Here is a 24,603-nt window from a genome sequence, read left to right as displayed (position 1 = left end):
ATGGGAAGTTCAAGGCCAGCCTCAGCAACTTAGCGAGGCTTTAAGGAACTTTGCAAGATCCTGTCTCAAAATAAATAATTAGAAGGGCTAGAGATGTAGCTCAGTGGTATGGCACCTTGGGTTCAATTCCCAGTACCAAAAACAAAACAATTGAGTTCAGATGCCTTTGAAAGTATTCTTAGCCTTTTACCTATCTCTCTAGTATGACTCCTCCAGTCATGACATATGAATGAACATGGAATACTCATTTTCTCCCCATCACTTTTAATTTTCGAGAATTTCAAAGGTAGAATGGTATGTATCTGTCAACTAGCCCCAACAACCATTGCTCATGACCAGTCCTGCCCATCCACACCTTCCTTCATCCTTCCACACATATGACTTTGAAGTAAATCTCAGACGTCACTGTACAGTCATGCACTGGTTAACAACAGACCACATACATATAGAGCCGAGGTCTCCTGAGATTGTAATGCCTGGTGACTTCTTAGCTACCTTAGTCTGTGTAGGTGTGCACACTATGATGCCCACGCAGTGATGAAATTGCCTAACAAGGCATTTCTGAGAATGTGTCCCTGTCATTAAGCAATGCATGACTGTATTTCAAGTATAAATAGTTCAGAATGTACCTCTAATAGGTAAATACGTGATCACACCCACAGAACTATTGTTAAATGTCTCGTAAATTCCCACTCCCCTCCCCCGACCCCAGTTTGCTTAATCAGGTCCACAGTGATGTCTACACATTGTAATTGATTGACACGTTTTTCAGTCTCTTTTAATTGATGCATTTTTCCCTCCTTTTCTTTTTTATGTCCTTACAAGTTAATTGTTGAAGAAATGGGTTATTGTTTTGTAGAGTTCCCAACAGTCTGGATTTTGCTGAATGCATCACCATGGGGTTTTAACATTCCTCAGTCCTCTATGTTTTCTCTAAATGGGTATTTGGCGCCGCAGCTGTACTGTCCAGTGTGATAGCCCTTGTCACATGTGGCTTTTTAGTTAAGTAAGATTAAAAATTAAGCTCTTTGGCCACACTAGCTGCTTTTCTAGTGGTTCCCATATTGAACAGTACAGAATAGAATCTTTTGATCACCATTAGAAAGTTGCATTAGGTAGTACTGTTCTACATGCTTGATCAGATTTATTTTATTTTGGCTAGAATATGTCACTGTGGGGTTGTATATTTCCTTCAGGCAGCACTGAATATTTGTTAGCAGCTGTTATGTTGTTATGCTCAGTGCCTAAATATTTTGGATTATCAGAAAGAACAGTGATATTCCTGTTCTGTTCTTCATTTATGAGCTTACATATTTCTTTCTTCTCCTCCTTTTTTTTTGGTTTTGGGGATTGAACCCAGAGTCCTGTGCATGCTAAACATATGCTCTACCACTGAGCACATCTTCAACCTCCTGGCCAATTTATTTATTTATTTATTTTTATACCTTTGTTTTACTTATTTATTTTTATGTGGTGCTGAGGATCACACCCAGTGCCTCACATATGCTAGGCAAGCACTCTCTCACTAAGCTACAATCCTAGACCATGTATTTACAAAGAGACTTCCCCCACCTACTATTGGGTTTCTTATTGGGACAGTTCATCCAGGAAAGGGAGGAGAATGCTTGATTCCTTTCTGTTATTTATGAATGAAGATAATCAATTGGTTAACCAAAATTCTCTAGCGATGGCCAATTAGTTATTTCTAAGCATTGTTGTGAATCATGGTTTTAAGTTGTTTTTAAAACCATTTGATATTAGAAGGGAACATAAGTTCTGTCTCTAAACTCTTTGCCTGTTGTTACCTGTCACCCAAGACAGAATTGAATACCCTTCCTCTCTCTCTCCAGTGAAACTTGCTGACTGTCTTTCTGGTTGTATATTTGACTAACCAGACTTTTTTTTTTTACAGTACTAGGAATTCAACCCAGGGCCTTGCGTGCTCTATCTCTTGAAAGTGCTCTACCTCTGCATTCCCAGTTCTTTTTCAAAAATGTTGAGGTAGAGTCTCACTAAGTTGCTGAGGCTGACTGAACTTGTGATCTTCCTGCCTCAGCCTCCCAAGTAGCTGGAATTACAGATGTACAGATCTCTGACTAGACTCCTTAAAGTGTTCTCATCAAAGCCAGGGAACATGACTGTGCTCATTTTCCCAGCACCTGGCAGTAGTGCCTGACTCGGAGGAGGATACAAATCAAATCAACGCAGAATGAGAATGCAGGCAGGGAAGACCATAGTCCCCTAGACATGGGTGACAGCATTGAAGGAAAACACAGGAAAGAAGAGGAAAAGGGGGATCCAGAAAAATGCTGAGAATGAATTATCAAGGTTAATTGATTTACTCATTTATTTAGTTTTTAAATAAATAAGTAATTTAGCTTATTTATTTATTTATTTTGCTGTACTGAGAATGAAATCCCAGTTCTTGCACATTCAAGTCACACTTACCACTGAGCTACACTCCCAGCCCCTCAAACCAGTTTTAAATCTGCATAAAAGTGAAGTGGATTTTTATTGTTGGAAGGGATGGTGTAAGTTTAATTACAGATAACAGAATCCACAACAGCTAATTAAATTAAAGGATAAGTAGCTATATGGTACTAAATGAACCAAACTGGGGTCTCAGGAATGATTCTAAGAGCCCCTCTGTAGAAACTGAGCCACCCATAGAGCTATGGCTACTGCCCAGTTAGGAAGCTGCTGCCTCTATGGCATGATTCTTCTGCTAATGAAGAGTATAAGCCAACTGTCTCCTGCCTGCAACTGGGCAAAAGCCCAGTTAACTCAGGGTTGAAATCAAATCTCCTAATAAGTGTGTGTAATTGGTAGAACTCAAGTCTCCTCTTAAACTCTAGCTACCAGGGAGTCTGGGAAATGTAGTTTGTAGCTCTCTCTCCCCTCTATAGTACAAGAAAGCCCAACAAAAGAAGTTGGAATAGATACTGAGATTGTCCAACCATAGGGTCCACTTCTGGAAACTTGGAAACTTAATGTGGCCCAGACTCCTTACTTTTGCAGTAAGACAGGAAAAGCCCTGAAAGTTTTCATTGAGTTATTTGTGGTTGTTAGTACCAAAGCCCTATCACAGACTCCAAGTTTCTATTTTGGGATAGAATTTTCTGAGGTGATAGGAAAATTCTATTCCATGTTTTCGTTGAATTTCTCAGTCATTAGTGGCAGAGCCCAACCCAAGAATCTTTATGTTAGCGTGTTGGTGTATTGGGGGACCTCTACTCCATCTGATATGACAGCCACTATCAACATGTAGCTTTGACACTTCAGCCTTTATTGAGTCTGATGTTAAGGAATCTGAAGCTGTTCCTCACCATGATACAAGATGATCTATGAGGTTCATTTCTTCTCCCCGTCCCCCACATCAAGCCCAGATCATGGACCTGTCCTGCCCTGACCTGTACTGAGGAGAGTATAATGCAAGTTTGTAGACAGTAGATCACTTTCAAAATCTCAGTTTTGGCCAGTTGATCATAGATAGGTTATATGTTTCAGTTTCATCTTCTGGCTTATAAGGAGGTATTCCCTTTACCATCTCTACATTTGAGGTCTGTTCTGCCTCGTTAGGGGAGTTGTGAAGTCTCAGTGTACATGGGACCTGGAGGGAAATGTGAATTCAAAAGGAGTTGGGAAAATATCTCAGCTTAGCATGACGTGAGCATTCTAGCACAGACAACATGTCAGTGGAAATCTTGTCCAAATGACTGCTAGAAGGTAGTCTTGGACGCAGAGGAAATAGGACCACTGATTTTTTAAACGGTGCTAAGAATGGAATCTAGCCTTATGCATGTTAGGCAAGTGCTATTCCACTGAGCCACATCCCCAATCCTAGAACATTAATTTAATAAACTGGTCTAGTGGGAAAATGATAATGGAAAATAAGAGTTGTCCCCCACTTTTGTTGGTTTTCTTTTAGAAGTTTGACAGGTAAGTGATCTTAGCCAGCTTTGAAGTTGGTCACAGAGCCAGCTGAGGTCCCTGCTTCCCTGGGTGCCCGTGACGTTTTCAGTAACCTTGATACAATGATCAGTTTGTTTTTGCTGCAGGCCTGTTCTTTTTAGAAGGACTTGAGGGGAATTCTGCTTGCTTTTTAAAACAAAAGCTGAGATCTTGCAGAGAAAAGACTGTGAACAGAAGGACAAGACAAGCGGAAGGCTTGGAAAATTGCTTGTTTGCTCTTCATCTTTCTTGCCCTGAATTAATTTTCAGACAGATGTCATTTCCCACCCTATACTATGATATCCCACTTCATTAATAAGCCTTTGCAAAGTGATAATTTTGGATTAAGGGTGAGACTATTAGGCTTTTTCAGAAAGTAGCATGATGTAAATACGACCCCTGGCAGGTCCAGAACAGTATCCTATAATTAAATGCATTAATAATTTCTGTATCAAAACACATGAATGTTGACACTACCTGGAATAAAGTCTGCATATCTTCACATTAGCTTGGGTCAGATTTCACTCCCCACGGAGATAGAAGAGAATGTTGGTTTTCAGAGCTTTGGGGATTATAGCGTTGTGGCTGAAGGACTGGGGGTTTGTAGCTCACACTGAAGATTAGTTCTCTTTTTCTAAAATTGCAGAGAGAAAAATTCAAAAGCACATTTAGACACTAAAGATTTCGACCAATTATCTTTTATTTAGGATCGCAGATTCTTGGAGCTGATTTAACTGCAATAGGACTTAACAAATGCCAGGTCTTTTTAAAGTAGCTTATCTTCTTTAATTTCTTAATTTATTTCCAAGAGGCAAACACCATTATTCATATTTTACCAGTGATGAAATTAAGGTTTAGAGGTTACATAACTTGCCTACATCCCTCCGACTGTAAGCTGTGGAGCAGGGATTGAACTTAGGAAGTTGGAAAACAGACCTTACTCTTAGCTTTTGATACTGCTAAAGAGATCATGTAGGGCCATTTAATATGCTTCCATATGGGCAAGGATATTAAATGACATCTCACATCACACAAATAACCAGGGTTTATATTCAGTCCTTCAGCATTTATTGTATTTATTCCACAATCATAACCAATTTGACTAAAATGTGACTTGAGCCTTAAGTTTAGATCTCAGATGTAATTGGTCTATTATTTGTAGAATGGAGTAATAAGGGAAGACTGGTTAGCTCTTCTTTGAACTTTCAGGAGGTAGTGTTAGGTACAAACCTGTGTAAACATAATAAAGGTGCCCAATGAGCAGACATGTGACCAGGGAGGGAGAACAGGTCCTCTGACCCATAGATGTCCTTCCAGGAATCAGAAGCATCTTCTGTGTCATGCCTCCCATCCTGGGAGAGAACTCTTAGAAAAGTGGCAGATCTGAACTGGGGTGCAGCTCAGTGGTAGAACATGAGCTTAGCATATACAAGGCAGTGGCTACCATCCCCAGCACCAAAATGAATAAAAGTAAGTAATTATTTACTTATAAAAGTAAGTAAAAATGAATAAGTAAGTAAATATTTATGAAATGTGGCAGATCTGGTATTCTGGAGAGAATGTGATACATTTGTTACTGCTTCAGTTTGCCCATTCTTGATGCACAAGTAACCCCAAATTTAGTAACTAAAAATAATCTGTACTGTATCTTCTACTTTAGAAGATTCAGCTGGGCAGCTTTTACCTGGAGTCTCTTTGGTTGCAGCTAGATGGCAACTAGGGCTGGAATTTCCCAGGGCCTTCACTGGTCTAGATATCCAGGAAGGCTCACTTAGAGGATTGGCAGTTGATATGAACTGCCCCAGCCTCCAATCTTTTCCTAATTGCTTTGATTGAGTGGTTTTACCTTCATTTTTTTAACAAGTACCTTCTGATGAACTTACAGGTAGTTTCCAGGCTCTTACTATCACAGACCAAATTTCAAAGCACAAGGTGTAAAATATACTTTTTGGAATAAATTTCATATTTAGGAACTTATCCTGCAAATATCTCTTCCTTTGTGAGAAATAAAATGTTCTGGCGGCTTGACTGATAGTCTGGCAGAAGCTCGCTTCATCAACCATAATCTTTAACCACTTAACCTTGCATTTTCTTTCAGCAAGGATCTCTGTAGGCTTTCAATAAAATTTGTTAACTTCTGGTGGTGGTCCTAAGGGTGGCATGCAGTGCTTTGTGAATGACAGGGTGTACCTCCTAGTGAATTCCCTAACTGAGTCTCTTTGTGGTGGCTGTTTTCCATGCCATGAAGTAGGAATTTATAAAAAGACAGAGAAATGGGAAAATAGCCTTTGCTGAGGGATACTTGGAGAATTTCAGCTTTTGCTGTAAGAAAACCACAGGAAAACTGGGCATGGTGGTGCACATCTGTAATCTTAGCTACTCAGAAGACTGAGGCCAGAGCATCACGAGTTCAAGTCCAGCCTGGGCAACATAGCAAGACCCTGTCTCAAAATAAAATAAAAAGAACTGGGGATGTAGCTTAGTGGTAGAGCACCCCTTGGTTCAGTCCCCGTACTAGAGGGATAAAAAAAAAGGAGAAAAATAAAATAAAAGTATTGGCCTGGGTATGTAGCTTGGTGGTAGAGTACTTGCCTAGCATGCAAGAGGGTTCGATTCCTAGCAACACAAGGGGAAAAAAATAAAAGGAATTTACCAAAAAGGTCAAGGTAAGTAAAAAATGAACAAGAGTTCAGGTTTTAATTGTGGTTGGCAAGATATTCAAAAGACAGTTCAATTCTAGGAACTGTGCACAGTGGCATATGGCTATTATCCCAGTGACTAGGGAGGCTGAGGCAGGAGGATCACAAGTTCAAGGTTAGGCTTGCCCACTCAGGGAGGACTTCAGCAACTTAGCAAGACCTTCACTCAAAGATATAAAGGACTGGAGATGTAGCAGTTCCACTCTCCTCTCCCCAAATACTCTTTGCCATTTACCTGTTTTCCTCCCTCATCTCTGGTTGAGGAGCCCACTTCCTCTGGAAGCATCTTCCCTAGGACTCCACATCTGGAGTTGGTGCTCATCCAAGGTGCCTCTGGCTTGTCAGATGTCCGTTGACTTCTCCACTCCCCACTAGACTGTGGAAAGAGCCATCTTGTTGACTGTACTGCCTCTGACTCTGAGCACAGGGCTTGTTTCAGATCAGCCCTGAGACAAATCAAACTCCAAGCAAATGAGAATGAACTGAGGGGCTGAGGGTGTAACTCAGTGGTAGAGTACTTGCCTAGCTTGTGTGAGGCCCTAGTTCAATTCCCTTAACCACCAAAAAATAAATAAATAGATAAATAAATAAATAAATAAAATAAAAGGAGGCAAACTGGGCTGGGGATGTAGCTCAGTTGGTAGAGTGCTTGCCTCACAAGCATGAGGCCCTGGGTTCAATCCCCAGCACCACAAAAATAAATAAATAAATAAATAAATAAATAAATAAATAAATAAATAAATAAAAGGGGAGACAAACTAGAAAACCGTGTTCTGGGGTCTCGTGCCTCCCTTGAGACTTCCTGCATTCTGCCACCTACTTCCAGCTGCCTTTCGGCACTCACTGAATGCACCAGCCCAGGGCTACCCTGGGGGCACTGGGAAGGGAGGTAGGAATGTAAGTGGACACTCAGTGACTGTCCTCAAGGCCTTGAGTTGAGGAAACCATGTGAACTCTAAGGGAACATGTGTGCATAATGAAACCTCTGGAATGAAGTGGAATGGAGTACAGTTGGCCCTCCTTATCGGCAGTTGCCACGTTTGTGTATTCAACGAATTGCCTGTTGAAAATGTTTGAAAAAAATCCTTGTGTCTGTACTAAATTATGTATAGAGCTTTTTGCTTGCCATTATTCCCTAAACAATATGTCCAACAACAATTCATATAGCATTTACATTATACTAGATATTTAGAGATGGTTTAAATTCTGTAGGAGGTTGTGCATTGGTTATGTGTAAAAACTACACCATTTTGTATGAGGGACCTGAGCATCCACGGATTTTTTTATCTGCAGGGAATCCTGGCACCAATCCCTGAAGGATGCCAAAGGACGACTGAATTGAACTCAGGGCTAGAATTCTAGCCTCATTTTTTTCTTTTTCTTTCCTGCTAGGGATTGAATCCAGGACCTTGCATATGTTAGGTGAGCACTCTACCACTGAGCTAACCAGTTCTCAAGTGCAGTGCAGTACCAGCTACAGGAGCATCTCCTGGGCACTGGTTAGAAATGCAGTACCTCAGATGCCACCAGATTTCCTGAACCAGAGTCTGCATTTTAACAAGCCCCCTGGGATTCCCTCAAGTGTGGGTACCCTCAAGTCTGAGAGGCACTGGTTTATTGGGGACAGGGAATAAGAGTCTGGGCATGCGCTACCACATTCGGAGGAGATGGTATCAGCCAGGGAGCAGTTGAGCTGGGACTTAGAGGAGGCAACACCTTCTCTAAGAATGATGAAAGGAGGATATTTGAAGCTACAATAGTGTGGAGCCAGGAAAGGACCAGCTCTTCCTACTACTGACGATTAAGTAAAGATAGACTTTTCTTTGCAGGGGGGTGTATGTATGCTAGAGATCAATTCCAGATCCTCACACGTGCTAGACAAGCCCCCTGCCACTGAGCTACATCCCCAACCCTTAGGGGAACAATTTTGGTAGAACAATGAATCCATCTTCTAAAGGTCTGATCTGGTAACTTTTGAATCTATCAGATCTGTATTTTTTTTTATTATATAGATATTCAGTTTTCTTCCTAGAGGCAGCAAATACAGTTGAGAAAGATCAGCAGTTCCAACAGAGGTTGGAATTTGATGTGATTTTATGCATAGTGAAGCTGTGAGGTCCTAACTAAATCACTTCTCCAAGTGATAATTTTGTTTGTTCTTGATTTTGTAGATCAGGAACTGGACACAGCTTGGCTAAGCAGTGTACTCTGGATAGCATTAGCTAGGGTCACTCATTGAGCTGGTGGCTACCCTGGGTTGGACGAGAACATCCAAGGAGGCTTTATCCATATCTGGCACTGTAGCATGGTCTCTGCTCTCCAGATGGCTAACTTGGGCTTCCTTAGAGGATGGTGGCTTTGAATTTCTCAGGAGGACTCTGGCTTCACAGAAAAAAGCAGTGGAAGCTGCAAAGTCCCCTAAGAACTGGAGTTGACACCTTGTTACTGCATTCTCTTTGTCCCAGTGATCATAAGCTCTGCCCAGATTCATCTCTTGATGGATGGAGCAACACAAAGATACAAGGAGGAAGGAATTGGTTGGGGCTTTCTTTGGGGGGTATCTACAATAGGACCCAGACTCCTTCCTTCTGCTTCTCCATCCTTAGCCCTTACTTTCACCTCATGGTCCAAAGGGGCTGTTGGGTCTCTAACCAGCTGGAGCCACTCCTTCCCTCTTAAGGAAATTTCTGTTTCATCAGCCAGGTTGGTCACATGGCCACGTCTTATAAGACAGCATGCACAGCTAGAAATCAGAGGTCTCTTCTGAGAGAGAAGGGGAGAATGAGTATCAGAAGGATCTGCCAGTTACTGTTTCTCCTCCAAAACCAAGCCCACTTGGAATTTGTAGGGGAAAGAAGCCACTACCAGGCCAAACCTAGAGACACAGGGAGGCAGGTCACACAAGTAATTCCCCTGGACCCTCACAACCTCTCTCTGCTCCCAGTTCACCACAGGCACGTGCAATGACTCAGTGATTCACAGCTGTGATCTGTGTGGCAAAGGCTTCCGCCTGCAGCGCATGCTCAACCGTCACCTCAAGTGCCACAACCAGGTAAAAAGACACCTGTGCACCTTCTGTGGCAAGGGCTTCAACGACACCTTCGACCTGAAGAGGCACGTCCGCACACACACAGGTGAGACTGGGACCATGTGCTTTGCTCTTAGGTATTTTTTTTTTTTTTTTGGCCAAGAGTACTTGTACCTTTCCCCTCGAAGAACCAACTCAGGAGCATGGAGCAGGGTCCTATTTCTGGAAAGGTCACAAAACTGAGTATTTGGCGCCAGCCCATCTGGGTTCATTTCCTGACTCTCCTACCTGCCAGCATGCCAAGCAAACTGCCTCTTGTTGCTTGTTTTTGCCTCTGTAAAATGGGGATAATGATATATGTGCTAGTGAGGCTCAAAGCAAAGTATTCTGAGGACTATGATGCATAAAACAAATGCGGGGGGATATTGTAGTTCAGCCCCCTTGGTCCTGACTGCTGGCATGTGATTCTGTGGTCCTATTAGAAGTATTTTCTTCCTCTTTCTTGGGAAGTAAGCCTGCCTTGGTATATAGTATCGTATATAGTATCATGTTCCTCCTAAAAGATCAAAAGAAGAAAATGCTCAGCTCACTTAGAGTGGACCTGAGCCTCCTGTGTGAGCTTGGCAGATAAGCATCTTCCATTTCCCATTTCCTGGCCTTTTTCCCCCACCCCCCAGCTCTTTAGAGCTGGGGATGGAACCCAGTGCCTCATACGTGTTAGGCAGGTGCTCTACTACTTAACTACACCCCAGTCCATTTCCTGACTTAGAAATGTGGAGTCAAATCCTCACCAACTCTGTATTACAGAGAATGGGGAGGGGGTGCCCTTTGGCCTCACTCCCAGCCTGTCTGATCAGTCACAAGTCTCATTAGTTTTATCTTAGGAAGATCTGGCCTCTAGGCTTCTCCACTGAAGGCCCATAGTCCACACTTTGCCCCAGTGATCCCTTGAGGAGAATTTTAAAGATGCCATTTCCCTGCTAAAAATATTTCTAACTCTGGGCAGAATGAAATCCAGACTCCTCATTTCTCTCTCTCTCTCTCTTTTCTTTTTTTTTGATACTGGGAATTGATATTGGGGATGTTTTAGCCACATCCCCAGCCCTTTTTTGTATTTTATTTAGAGACAGGATCACACTGAGTTGCTAAGTGCCTTGCTAAATTGCTGAGGCTGGCTTTGAACTTGTGATCCTCCTGCCTCAGCCTCTCGGGTCATTGGGATTACAGGTGTGTGCCACCACGCCAAGCTCTCATCTCCCATCTTGGTGAGCTTCATGTAAAGTCCTTCACAATCTGCACCACTGTTGTCAAATCCCCATTCTGTTCCAGCCTAACTCTCCCCACAGCTATCCCATCCTGTCCTCGCAGAACCTCCCTCAGGTCATCCCCTCCCATCCCAACCCATTTCCATTCATCCTATTCCATCTCATTTAAACCCATCTCATCTTAACCCATTCAGTCCCATCTAGGTTGCCACCCACTCTTCTAACAACCTCACAGAATTTACCATGTGTAGAGAGCCTAATCCTTCAAGTTCTTTCAGAGTTTAGTGAGTTTAGTGGCATTTTGGTGAAGATAGGAGAATCCTCACTCTTCCCTCCAAATGGGGCCCCCAGTTCCTCACTTATCCATAATGCCATTCTTAAGTCCTTTGTATTCCATTTTCTTTCCTAGTTCTTATTATATTTTATTGTTCTTAGGGTACTGTATGTGAGCTACCTTCCTGGCCAGGGAAGAGTGTTCCCCAACTTAGAGAGTAAACTGACACTCTAAAAGATAATCTTTTTTTTTTTTTTTCTTTTAAATATTTTTCTTTTGGTGCTGGGAATTGAACCCAGGGGCACTTTACCATTGAACTACACCCCAGCCCTTCTTAATTCATTTTGTTATTTTGAGAGAGGGTCTTGCTTAGTTGTGGAGTCTGGCCTCAAACTTGCAATTCTCCCGCCTCAGCCTTCTGATGCTGAGATTATAGTGGTGTGTCAGGATGCCTGGCTCTAATATATTTCTAAAGTGAACTTTTAATTGAAATGTAACATATATCTAGAAAAGTGCACAAATCACAAGTGCCTAGATCAATATGTTTAGGAGTTTTTACAAAGTGAATATGCCCATGCATCTGTCATCTAAGATCAGAATATTTCCTGCTTCCTTTCAGTCACTACCTCCTTCCCTCCAAGGGCAGCCACTATCATGACTTTTAACAGCAAAAATGATTTGCCTGTTTTGGAACTTGATAAAATGGACTCATGTAGTATATACTCTCTGACGTTGTATGGCTATAGATTTTTTTTTTTTTTAATCTTCTTTTTATCCTAGTGAATCAGTAGTCTAACTTGTACAAGGCCAGGCTGATCATTAGGGTCAGTGGGGACAAAATGCTGAGGGAGTGGTGGGTCTTATAGGTGATAACAGGGCCTGGCAGGGTAGTGTAGGGTCCTGGAGAGCATAAAGGGTCACAGAGTGATTGCAAAGCTGGGCCTGCAGGCAGCTGGCCCCAGGAGCAGAAGGAAATCAGGGACTACTTGTTGTTTGCCATTGACTGCCTGGAAAGTTTCCTAGCTTCTTCATTCCTATCTGAGGATACCTCTGAGGACATGGCCTGTTTATTCTGCTTCTCACCTGGTAGATTCTGCAGTTACTCCCTAACCCAGCCTCTAGGACAAAGTGAAGGGAACTCAGGGAACATGGAGAGCTATTGGTACCTTCAGTTGTAATGAACGTTAAAAAAATTAAATAAAAAAGCTGGGGATGTAGCTCAGTGGTAGAGCACTCACCTAACTTGTGTGCAACCCTGGGTTCAATCTCTAGTTTTGATTAAGACAAAAACAAAAGGCTGGGCACTGTGGTGCATGCCTGTAATCCCAGCGGCTTGGGAGGCTGAGGCAGGAGGATCATGAGTTCAAAGCCAGCCTCAGCAGGAAGGCCCTAAGGAATTCTTTGAGACCCTGTCTTTAAATAAAATATAAAAAAGGTCTGGGGATGTGCCTCGGTGGTTAAGCGCACCCCTGAATTCAATCTCTGGTGCCAAAAAATAAAATAAAATAAAACAAAAACTAAACCTCATGTCTGTGTTAGCTGACCATGAGACTGTCTACATCACTTACCTTCTCACCTTCACTTTTTTTTTTCTTTTCTTCTTTCTTTCTTTTTTTATTTTTGTTTTCCTTTTTTTCCATTTTGGTACCAGGGATTAAACATATATCTGTAATCACCAGCAACTCATGAAACTGAGGCAGGAGGATTGCAAGTTTACGGCAACTTAGTGAGACCTTTTCTCAAAATAAAAAAGCTAGGGATGTAGGTCAGTAGTAAAGCTACTGGGTTCAATTCCCAGGACCAAAAAAAAAAAATTAAGTGCTTAGAAGATTTTAATTTTTACAAGTAGTAAAAGTTGCAGTAATTGACTGAGGTTTCCTGAAAACCCAAGATGTGGCAGACCTTTTGTGCACACTCAGCTCTGTAATCAGGGAGATCTTTGCCAACAGAGGGAGAAATACCCCAGACATCCTCCTGTCTCACAAAGTGAAGTATCAGAGGTGCCAGTAAGAAGAAAAAGTGGCCACATGTCACTGGAACATCCCAGCGGGTTCAGTTTTTCTGATGGCATATCAGGAAGACTTCTCAGATGAGGTGACCTTTAGGCTGGACTTGAAGGATGACTGAGATTTCCATGACTGGACAGAAGGAATGGGAAGGCATTGTAAGTAGTCTTGGTTTTGATTACCCCAGAAGAGGACCCCAACACAAGGATTTGGGTGTGCACAGCTTACTTATGAGGTAATCCCAGGATGCATGGAAAGGGAATGGGGAGGGGAGATAGAACAAGCTAATATGAGTGCATTAGTAATGAGCAGGTTATCACTGTGAGCAACTGGGGTACAGTTCCACCAGGGACCCTCTGAGGAACCACATAGAATGCACCCCAAGTGCTGGACTGGAGTCACAGGAGGATTGCAAATTTGAGGCCGACCTGGGCAACTTAATGAGAACCTCTGCAATTTAGTGAGATCCTGTCTCAAAATAAAGGAGTGGGATAAGAATGCACCCAGATTGATCCAGGAGTAGGAAAGCTGAGATATTGTTCTATCTACCTCCATTCCACCTTGACTGGGGGTTCCATCCTGGGACCTTCAATGCCCTGCCCCCAGCCCTTTGCAAGCCTGTCATGTTTCCATCTGAGATGCCCTGGTGGTCTGCTGAGTTGATATGTATGAGTCATTGACAGGATCTGCACCAGGGGCAGAAGAGTTAGCAGTGAGGGATAGCGGCTCGTCAGAGACTGGGAGACTCCTTCAGATGGCCAGCATGCCAGGCCCTCAACACTGATCCCATCATCTCTGTCAACCCCAAGGAGCCATTACTATTTTATTACCTCCATTTTACAGATGAGGAAACCAGGCTTGGAGAGCTCAGATGATCCATATGTGGTAGAGTTGGGAACCAAGACAGTCTGGTCCTAAAGTTCGAGGTCTTTTATCTTCTCCAGAATCCCTGTCTCCCTCTTTGTATCCCAGGGCCTTCTGGCATTCTTCTTGAGGCAGCTGTCTCACCAGCCTGCCCCACTGCAGTTTCTAGAAGCCCGTTTAGTTCTGGAGAAAGGTAAGATAAAGGGAAATTCAGACCGGACATGAACTGTGCGCTCCAGCACAGGAGTTAGTAGGTTGCAGAGAAGCCTGAGTGTATGTGTTCGTGTGCCAAGACATCCTCTGTCCACAAAGTGAGCAGAAGAGGGGGAGGCTTCTACCCCCAGGCTCCCAGCTTCTGTTCCTCAAAGGTGAAACTTCTAGTGAATCTTACGTAGCTGAAAATCACATAAGTTAGTGAATAAATATACTTTCCAGCTGATGCTTTTGTAAAGGTCTTCACCCAGTTTGTCACATTGGGGGAAAGGCCTAGATGATATCTAAGAGTGGAGAATGTGAAGCTGTGCAGCCAGGACAGCAGCCACTGTCTGCATAGACTACTGAGCCCCTGCAAAGGGTCTGAACTGAATTGAGATGTGGTTTAAGCACAAAACAAACACTGGGTTTTTAAGACTTTCTGCAAAAGGGAGGGGGATAAAGATCTCAATTTTTAATTTTCACATTGAAACGATTTTGGATATATTGAGTTAAAATATATCATTAAACTGGGTGAGGTGCCAATGCCTGTTATCCTACTGATTTGAGAGGCTGAGGCAGGAGGATTGCAAGTTTGAGGCCAGCCTCAGCAATTTAGCAAGACTGTCTCAAAATTAAAAACAAAACAAAAACACACTTCCAACTAAAAATATATCATTAAAACTAATTTCAGGGGCTGAGGTTGTAGCTCAGTGGTAGAGCGCTTGCCTCTCAAGTATAAGGCGCTGGGTTTGATTGTGTGCACCGCATATAAATAAATGAATAAAATAGAGGTCCATCAACAACAAAAAAAATACTAAGAAAATAATTTCAGCTGTTTCTTTGTATTGGTTTTGATGAAGCTGCTGGAAAAATTTAAATTATATAGTGGCCTTCTTTTTAATTTCTATTGGAAAACACTAAGATAATTGAAGTCTATAGGTAACCATTTAAAAAAATGTTAATTTTCACTCTCAAAGTAGTCAACCAATAGCATATGGAAATGACTTGGACCTGTTCTCCTGTCCCCCACTCTTTTGGGGTACTAGAAATTGAACCCAGGGATGCTTTACCACTGAGATACATCCCCAGCCCTTTTAATTTTGTATTTTGAGACAGGGTCTTGCTAAGTTACTTAGGGTTAGGGTCTTGCTGAATTGCCCAGACTGACCTCCAACTTGTGATCCTTAGAACAGGGCATCTAAGGAAAGACTCAAAACACAAAGGGAACTTCTTGGAAAAGATCCAGGGAAACCAGAGCCTGAAAATGTCTTACGTTAATATCCAAACAGATGAAAGAAAAGATTAGGTCTCCTTTTTGGAATATGACTTCATCAAGAAAAGAGTAAGTGGGGGGTGGGGGGCAGGGGATGAGTGTGATGGGGGAGGGGTGCGAGTTAAATGACATCTGATTGAAGATGGGAAAAGAGAAACCAACCTCTGTAGAAAAAGCTCCTGTAACATTTTATAAAAATGTATCAGCAAATGAATGACCGCTTTTAATCTAAATTGTCTTAGGTCTTGTTTCCCGGAAGCAGCTTATCAAATGAATTATGGAGGGAAAGCTCTTGGAAGGAACCTGTCAGGGACTGAGGGAAGTGAGCTGGGTTAGAGGGAGAGGCTGGGCAGAGGTGTGGTCTCAGAGTCTAGTCTTAATCCCATCCTGGGGGGCTCTGGAGTAAGAATGACACCCTAGAGTCGTTCTGTCTACAGGGGGACCTCTCTGTGCCCTTTTCAGTCAGACATGGCAGATGGTCACCTCTCCCCTGGGCTTCAGGGAAATCAGTTCCCTTGGAGAATTGATTAGCCAGGAGCAATTAGCTGCCAGCACACACCACAGCTGGTGATATGCACTGGCCCAGAAAGGGGGTCTGGGTAGGGAACTAGCATCACCCACAACACATATCACAGGGGAAATTGCTCTATTCCAGAGGAGTGGACAGGATCACTGAGGCCAGACCCTATGGCTATTGACCCACCTCAGGTCAACAGAGAAAGGGCATATAAACATCAAAGAAATGATTGTATATGTGGTTCACAGCCTGTGAAAATCATCATGGGCCTGTTTTTATAGAATATTCTTTTGGATTTATTTAAGCATTTTAGGTTGAACCACTTGGGATATTTTCCTAAGAAGGGCTATCTGTTGAAGTAATTGATCTGCTTTTGGTAGAGGGGAGATCTATATTTTAGAGTAAAAAGTAATAACTGAACACTAGCATGTGCTGGACTTTGTGCTTAGTGTTCACATTCTTGCTACTCAAAGTGCAGCCCCTGGGGGCATGCTGGAAGCGCAGACTCACCCTGAGTGCTTTGATGTGTCAGCCTCACCATTTTAAGATAGCATTTATTGAAATATTTTACGCCAGGCAAAATGGCTCATGCCTATAAGTGACTCAGGAGGCTGAGGCAGGAGGATGGAAAGTCCAAGGCCAGTCTTGGCAACTTAGCGAGACCCTGTCTTAAAAGAAGAAGGACTGAGGATGCAGAGGACTTGTGAGGCCTTGGGTTCAGTCCCTAGTACTGCAAAATAAATAAATAATGAAGCTATAGGGCTGGGGATATAGCTCAGCTGGTAGAGTGCTTGCGTTGCAGGCACAAGGCCCTGGGTTCAATCCCCAGCACTGCCAAAAAAAAAAAAAACAAGAGAAGAAAGTCATCATCAACAATAGAAAAGGAAACATCAGTGGGGTTCCTGGCTCAGTTTTGGTGAGGAGGTGTGGCCCAGGGAGGTAATAAATTCATGTTGGTTAATATACTCACAACGCCAGCTAGAATAAGGGAGGCCATTTAAAGCACATGCCATTCCTGTGGAAGCTTCTGAGTTTCAGAGAGAGAAGCTGAGGAATTCAGATTTGAGGTCAGGGAGTGGGGAAGAGGGCACTGGCCAAAGCTACTGGGAGGGCTCCACCCACAGGACAGGACAGGACGCCCTCTTGTCTTATCTTCCATCAGGGGCTACATTGAAAGAGATGAGAAGGCAAACAAATCCCATCTTGATTAAAGAAGAGAAAACAATGGTGTCTTTGTTGGGAGCCTAATGGGAAGAATTGACTGGATTGGGAAAAATGCAGATTGGGAGAAGTTTGGAGCAGGGCAACCAGAAGAAAAAGAATCTAGTATACACACTATAGCGGCCACTGGCTGTCTTGTGGAATGGCCTCATTCAGTTAGCAAACGGTCTCTCCTCCCTGTTTTTCTTTTGTTTACTTGAACTTATTTTTTAGCGCAAAAAAAAAAAGTTCACATGGGGAAAATTGAAGAAAAAGTAAGCCTCCTTCCACTAATCCAGTTGCACTCATGAAAACACAAGTTTTATTTTCATTTAATTATTTTCCAGAAGTTTTTAATGCACATTGCTTTTTTCATGTTTTATAATATTTATATATGAAAACATAGTCATAGATATGAGTTTCCCTTATATCTGCATAGTAAGCACATCTTACTCTCATTTATTTTTTCTTTTTTGGTACCGGGGATTGAACCCAGGTGTACTCTTAACCACAGAGCCACATCCCCACCCCCCCACCCCCTTTTTTTTTTTTTTGGAGACAGGGCCTGGCTAAGTTGCTGAGGCTGGCCTTGAACTCGTGATCTTCCTGCCTCAGCCTCCCAAGTTGCTAGGATTACAGCACGAGCCACTGAACCCTTTGGAGCATTTCTTCATATGAAATCATGGCAAAATTTCCAACATGGAGGCACAATCCTTTCTAGTTCCCCAATGGGTGACACTTGTTTCCATGTTCAGGTTTATTTTTAATTTCAGGCAATAGTGCCATAAATATATATTCTTTGTCTACTTGTGGGAGTCTTTCTACAGTGTAATGTCCCTTAAGTGGAACTTGTGGACCAAAGGGTAAGAACATTACGATTTTTTAAAGGTCTTTACCAAATTTCCTTCCCAGGAACTTGCCTTCAGTGTCTGCTTCCACAAGGAAGCTTGTAAAAACTTCTTGTTGAGGTTCATGTTTGGACCAAGTTCAGAAAGGGAGCACTTGAGCTGTAGCAAGGAACCCAAGCAGAAAGTTCCAGTAGCAGAAAATTTCCTTGGGGATGTATCATATGAAGTTTAATTTGATGTTAGAAATAAAAACTTTGAAAGAAAGCCACCCTGTCTGCCTTTCTTTCTTTATTTCTCTTCTTTTCTTTTCTTTTTTTTTTTGGTAGTGCTGGGTACTGAACCCAAGGACAACTCTAACACTGAGCTCCAGCCCTTTTTTATTTTTATTTTTTTTTATTTTATTTTTGCAGTGCTGAGGATTGAACCCAGGACCTTGTGCTTACGAGGCAAGTGTGCTACCAACTGAGCCCCCTCCCCTCTTTTTTATTTTGAGACAGGTTCCTGCTAAGTTGCTAAGGCTGGCCTCAAACTTGTGATCCTCCTGCCTTAGCTCCCCCAGTCACTGGTACTACAGGCATGTGCCACCACACCTGACCTGAGAAACCCTGTTTTGATAATGCAACAAATATTTTTGTGGGGAGGTAGGTAATGCAGGCCTTTGGTGCAGCATGCAAAAGGGCAGAAAATAAGGGAAATCTTCCCACCAGCCACCTAGTGACCACATGTTTAAAATTATTTTAAAAATTTAAAATTTTTAAAATTATTTTGAAGATATCATAAATGTTTTAAAAACGAAAATTTTTGTTGTGAAACAAATAATACTTAAAAAACACACGTGGCTAGAAAAGTATTCAGTTTAAATAGAAATATTTATATAGGGACCAGACAGCTTGTGAATGGGGTGTGTTTATATTACATCAAGTGGAATCGTGAGCCACTGACCTTCTATCTTGATGAGTCCTTAGTATTGCCAAGTACTTTGCATGTGATGTCTCAGTGAACCTGCAAAGCAGCCATCCAAGGGTGTGAGTGTTATCCCCATTTTACAGGCCAGGCAGCTGAGCCTTGGAGGGGTTAAGCAGTCTGACCATGGACCCAGTTAATGAGTGGCAGATGTGTGAAGCCTGGCTTTTCATTGGCCTTGGACTTTGGTACTCATGTAGGTGTCAGTAGGTTAATGATATCTAGCATGGATGGTGCTTTTGGGTTCCCAGTTCGCACTTTAGAAATGGAGAAGATTGACCTTTGCTCCAGAGTCCTGAGATGCGTGAAGATTCAGTGTTGGGGGCGGGGCTTGGTTTTGGTCCCCCTTGCCCAGGGCTCCTGTCTGCCCGTCTTCATCACCCTGAGTGCATGGAGTGGGCAGAGCTTGTTCCCAGGCCCAGAAAGGGACACCAAGGAACTTTGGCATGACAATGTCTGTCTGCACCAGTGATTTTACTGGGGTGGGAATCGGGGGTGGTGGGAGTCAGGTTTACATGTTAGAAACACCCTAACTAGAGCTTTCAGGGCTCATGTCTCCTTTCCATGTTTGTGTCTGTGAGTCACCCAACTTCCAAACCAGGCTCAAATCACACCTGGATAAAAAAACAAAAACCCATGCAACAGTCACCCCCATTTTCCATGATCCATGTGGTACAGTGTTCTGAATTCTATCCTTTGCTATTTGGCCTTTCTGGGTACTCTGCAAATAGAAGACACAGAGGATGCTGAAGATGTGTTGAATGAAGAGGGAAAGGAGGCATGGCCCTGAGCACGCTGGGCATAGTGGAGCACTGCTGGCTTCTCCCAGGAGCAGGTCACCCTTTGGGTAGGAACTTTCACGAGTAGCATAGGAAACATCCATTTCTGGAAATCTAGGAGTTTCTTGATCCAGGTTGAAGCCTGATGTCAGTGTGTTTTCCTGTATTTTTAGTCTGGACGTTTTAAAACAGCAGCAGATTATATCCAATAACTACAGAAAGGGGTAACTGGTCTCTGGGTAAATTTGTTTTGATGACCTATAGGTTTGAAGTCAGGTGTAATAGAGGCCTGCTGTTCGACCTACCAGGGGTGGTGGGAGCCAGCTACCAGCTGCCCTGCAAGCCTCAAAGACCCACTAATACACCAAGTTTGCATCACAGTGTAAACATAAAAACTAAAGTGGGCATGTTCCTTAGGAGAGACATCGATAGCCCTTTATAGAAAACTTGTCCCAAAGGTGTGACCTCTCTTTCCCATGGTCAGTAGGGTTCATTCATTTATTCATTTAAAAACTGTTCACTGAGCCGGGTGTGGTGGCGCACACCTGTAATCCCAGTCGCTTGGGAGGTTGAGGCAGGAGGATCTTAAGTTCAAAGCCAGCCCCAGCAATTTAGTGAGGTACTAAGCAACTCAGTGAGACCCTGTCTCTAAATAAAATACCAAAAAGGGCTGGGATGTGTCTTACTGGTTAAGTGCCTCTGAGTTCAATTCCCAGTACCAAAAAAATAAATAAATAAAAACTATTTACTGAATACCTATTATGTGCTAAGCACAGGGGATTATAAAGGGAGCTTCTTTTGGTGGTTTTCTAGAATGTGTGGCGTATAATAAAGGCCTGCATTTTGCTTGATTAGCTGGGATAACATCTTACCAGGACATTGCTCCAACACATTTTTCTTGTGTGGGTGTTGTAGGAAATTGTGTTTCTGGATGTAGACTAAAGAAATATGGAAACGATTTGATTTTTTTGAGGTAGTGGGATGGAGTAGGGGAGGGATCTTTTTTTTTTCATTTTTGAATTTCTTTGTCATCTGTATAGTTAATCAAAATAATGATAATGAACAGAACTGGCTCAGTGGCTTTTTTTTTTTTTTTTTTTTTTAATACCAGGAATTGAACCTGGGGCTTGAAGTGGCTCTCTTGACTCCCCCTCCATAAGCTGTCACTAAGGAACTAGGGACATTTGACCTTAAAGAGAAGAATCTTAGAACCTGGCTGCCTTCAGATGTCTGAAGTACTGTCTTAGACTTAACTTTGATTGTTTTGTTCCTGTGGTTTTCAAAGAGTGATCCTGGAAGCAGCCTTAGCATCACCTAGAAACTTGTTAAATAGAAATTGTTAGCCCTACCCCAGAATCAGAAATTCCTGGACTGGGACACAGGAATCTTTTTTTTTTTTTTTTTTTTTTTTTTTTTTTTCCTGTACTGAGGATTGAATTAGGGTACTTTACCACTAAGCTACACCCCAATCCTTGTTTATTGATTTTTATTTTGAGACAGGGTCTCATTAAAGTTGCTAAGGCTGGCCTCCAACTTGTGATCCTCTTGCTTCAGCCTCCCAAGTTGCTGGATTACAGGCATGTGCCATAGGATTCTGTACTTAGTCTAATGCTCTATCATGTCTGAGAACATCTGCTTTTAGATTCCCATTCAGTAGGTCTGGGTTGGGGCCCATATTACTCTGTTCTTCGTTGCTATAACAAAATATCTTAGGCTGGGTACATTTCTAAGTAAAGAGGTTTATTTGGCTTAGGATTTTGGTGGCTAAAAGGTCCAAATAGAAAGATGCCAGCATCCTTTTTGCTTTATCACAACCTGGTAGAAAAGGAGAAAGGGAACTAGCCACATGGAGAAGGGCCAAGTGCAGGAGGTGGCCTCACTTTATAGCAATCTACTCTTGTGAGAACTAAACCATTCCTGTGAGAGCTATAGGAATGAGCTCTTCAAGAGGGCGGAGCCCCCAGAATATGATTGCCTTTCACCAGGCCCCACCACTTAAAGTTTCTGCCATCTCCAGCACCACGATATTTAGGGACTAATCTTCCAGTTTGTGCATCTTTGGGGCCCACACTCAGAGCATATCCAAGCCACAGCAGGATTTGAGATTCTGTATTCCCACCTGCTCCCAGCTGATGTGGTCACTGTGAGTCCATGGACCACCCATGAGTTACTAGGTTGTACCAAGCACTATAATGTGATGGGAGGGTTTGGGTTGGAGTAGTGGTTCCTCGGTCTTCATAGTTCTTAAAGTAAGGGATTTGGCTACAGCTGTTCAGTGAGACACCATGGTACTGTTCAAAGGATTGAAACTGATGTAAGCATCCATGTGGAAAAATCAACAGGAATATTGTGAAATGAAGAAGAATTTTGTTTTTCCTCTGTGGTACTGGGATTGGAAGCCAGGGGCACCCTACCATTGAGCTGCATCCTTAGCCCTTTTTATTTTTTATTTTGAGAAAGGGTCTCACTAAGTTGCCCAGGTTTGAATTTGAGGTCCTCCTGACTCAGCCTCCTAAATTGTCGGTATGGTAGGCAACTACTTTTATTTGAATGTAGAAATTAAAATGCAGCTTCCGAGCCTCATACCTAGTGCCTGGGGTCTCCAGGGCAGGCCCAGGAATCTGTACAGGCCGTGGGGGATTCATCCAGGTGGCAGCTCCTTCCTGGTCCATGTAGCCCTAGTACCATATTCACCTCTCCAGGCTGTCATGCTTCTGTGACACATCCCTCCTTTATAGCCACGATCCTTCCCTCTAGAGCCTAAATTGAGCCTTACTCTGATTTTGGTTTTTTGTTTTTGTTTCTGTTTTTTTCATGGAAGTTCTGGGGACCAAACCCAGGGCCTTGTGTATACCAGGCAGGTGCTTCGTGACTGTACTACACCCCTGGCCTGCTATGGTTATTACTTAGTTTCATTTATGTCCCTGCAGGGTTTGCAACAGCATACACCGCCTAATACACTGCCCACCAGAATTGGACCCTGGTTGCCCACTACAGGGACTGGCGTGGTAACTCACCCTGCCCCAGCTCCTTCCCTTCCCTGTCTCACTTATTCAACCCCTAAATGGTACTTCCCCGATGGCCTCTCAAACTCCTTGGACTGAAATCCTTGATTCAGTGTCTGTTTCCAAGAAAACCCAAATTATATAAAAGAAAAGCAAAGCTGGGCATGGTGGCAAAAGCGGTAATCCCAGCGGTTTGGGAGGCTGAGACAGGAGGATTGCAAGTTTAAGGCCAGCCTGGGTAACTTAGCAAGGCCCTTAGAACTTAGAAGTGAGACCCTGTCTCAAAATAAAAAATAAGAAGGACTGGGGATGTGACTCAGTGGTAAAGCACCCTGGGGTTAAATCTCCAGTGCTGCCCACTTCTCCAAAAAAAAAAAAAAAAAAAAAAAAAAAGAAAGAAAGAAGAGAAAACAAAGTTGACTTTCCCCCTGTAAAATGAAAATCTTAAGGCATCCATGTGGGAAAAATGAAAATGCTTCCAGGAGGCAGGTGTCAATTTTGCTGTTGGCATTTGTGTGTCAGGTTTGCTTGTGCAGATGCCCTGATCTTTTGCAGACAGTTTTGTGTCTTGCTTTAATCATTTTTCTCCTGTTGCCACAAATCTCGGTCGGGGTGATTTTTAGTGGCTTCAGAGCCGAGAAGCTCTGGTTTGGTCACGACCAGCCGGTGATGTGTCTGCCCCTCGTCCTTGCAGGCATCCGTCCCTACAAATGTGACATCTGCAACAAAGCCTTCACCCAGCGCTGCTCCCTGGAGTCCCACCTGAAGAAAATCCACGGGGTGCAGCAGCAATACGCCTACAAGCAACGTCGGGACAAACTCTACGTCTGCGAGGATTGCGGCTACACAGGCCCCACGCAGGAGGACCTGTACCTCCACGTGAACAGTGCCCACCCGGGCAGCACGTTTCTCAAAAAGACATCCAAAAAGCTGGCAGCCCTTTTGCAGAGCAAGCTGATGTCCACACACCAGGAAAATACCCTCCTGAGTGAGGAAGAAGAGAAGAAATGAAGAGGATGAGGAAAGGAAAGAGAGATGCCAATGCCGCCATGTTTACTGGGACTTTTGGTTTGGAGGCTGTCATGCCCTCCCCTCATCCAACTGGCTTTTCTTTCTTTCTCTCTCTCTCTCTCTCTCTTTTTTTTTTTTTTTTTTTTTTTGTAGTACTGGGGATTTAACCCAGGTGCTCTCTGTCACTGAGCTACACCCCCATCCTTTTTTATTGTGTTTTGAGATTGGGTCTCACTAAGTTGCCTAGGCTGGCCCTGAACTTGGGATCCTCCTGCCTCAGCCTCCTGAGTTGCTGGGATTAGAGGCATGTGTAACCAAAGGCGTGTGCTCCTTTTAATTGCAAGTATTGAGTTCACCTCTCTGTCTTTTCCAGACATCAACAGTAGGATCTGTTCCAAGGTTGTCTATGATCATGTGGCATCAGGCCCTGTACCATGTGTCCAATTGAACAGAGTTCCATTTGTCAGGTCTGTTTTCCACACTCCTGATGGCCGAAATCACCATGCAGAACTTTTTTTTTTTTATTTCATACATGGAGGGAGGGATATTCTTTGAGAGACCATCATTTTATGGTGCCTTGAAATGCTATTTAAGCAAGGAAAATGAATTTTATTATTCTGAAAGAGTTTACAGAAATTATTTTAATAAATGAAACATGTGAAAGTTCTCTTTCCAAACAAAATAGAGTGTTGAACTGTAACTCTCTGTTCAGGGTTTATTGTGTG

General features: G+C 43.0%; 1 protein-coding gene and 1 non-coding gene across 2 annotated transcripts in view; both read left to right on the top strand.

The window, feature by feature from the left end:
• Ovol2 (ovo like zinc finger 2) overlaps positions 1 to 24,017 on the top strand; it is a 28,781-nt gene extending 4,764 nt beyond the window's left edge. Inside the window, exons 3-4 of the mRNA XM_047541160.1 lie at positions 9,595 to 9,784; positions 23,562 to 24,017. Of these exons, the coding sequence (XP_047397116.1) occupies positions 9,595 to 9,784; positions 23,562 to 23,878 (507 nt within the window). The 3' untranslated portion in view covers positions 23,879 to 24,017. The remainder of the gene's footprint in view (positions 1 to 9,594; positions 9,785 to 23,561) is intronic.
• Positions 7,272 to 7,345, top strand: Trnav-cac (transfer RNA valine (anticodon CAC)). The gene has a single exon. It is a non-coding gene; the product is annotated as a tRNA-Val (tRNA).
• Positions 24,018 to 24,603: the final 586 nt, after the last annotated feature.

This window comes from Sciurus carolinensis, chromosome 2 (genome assembly GCF_902686445.1).
Source record: "Sciurus carolinensis chromosome 2, mSciCar1.2, whole genome shotgun sequence".
Taxonomy (NCBI): Eukaryota; Metazoa; Chordata; class Mammalia; order Rodentia; family Sciuridae; genus Sciurus; species Sciurus carolinensis.
This window is presented reverse-complemented; position numbering and strand designations above follow the sequence as displayed.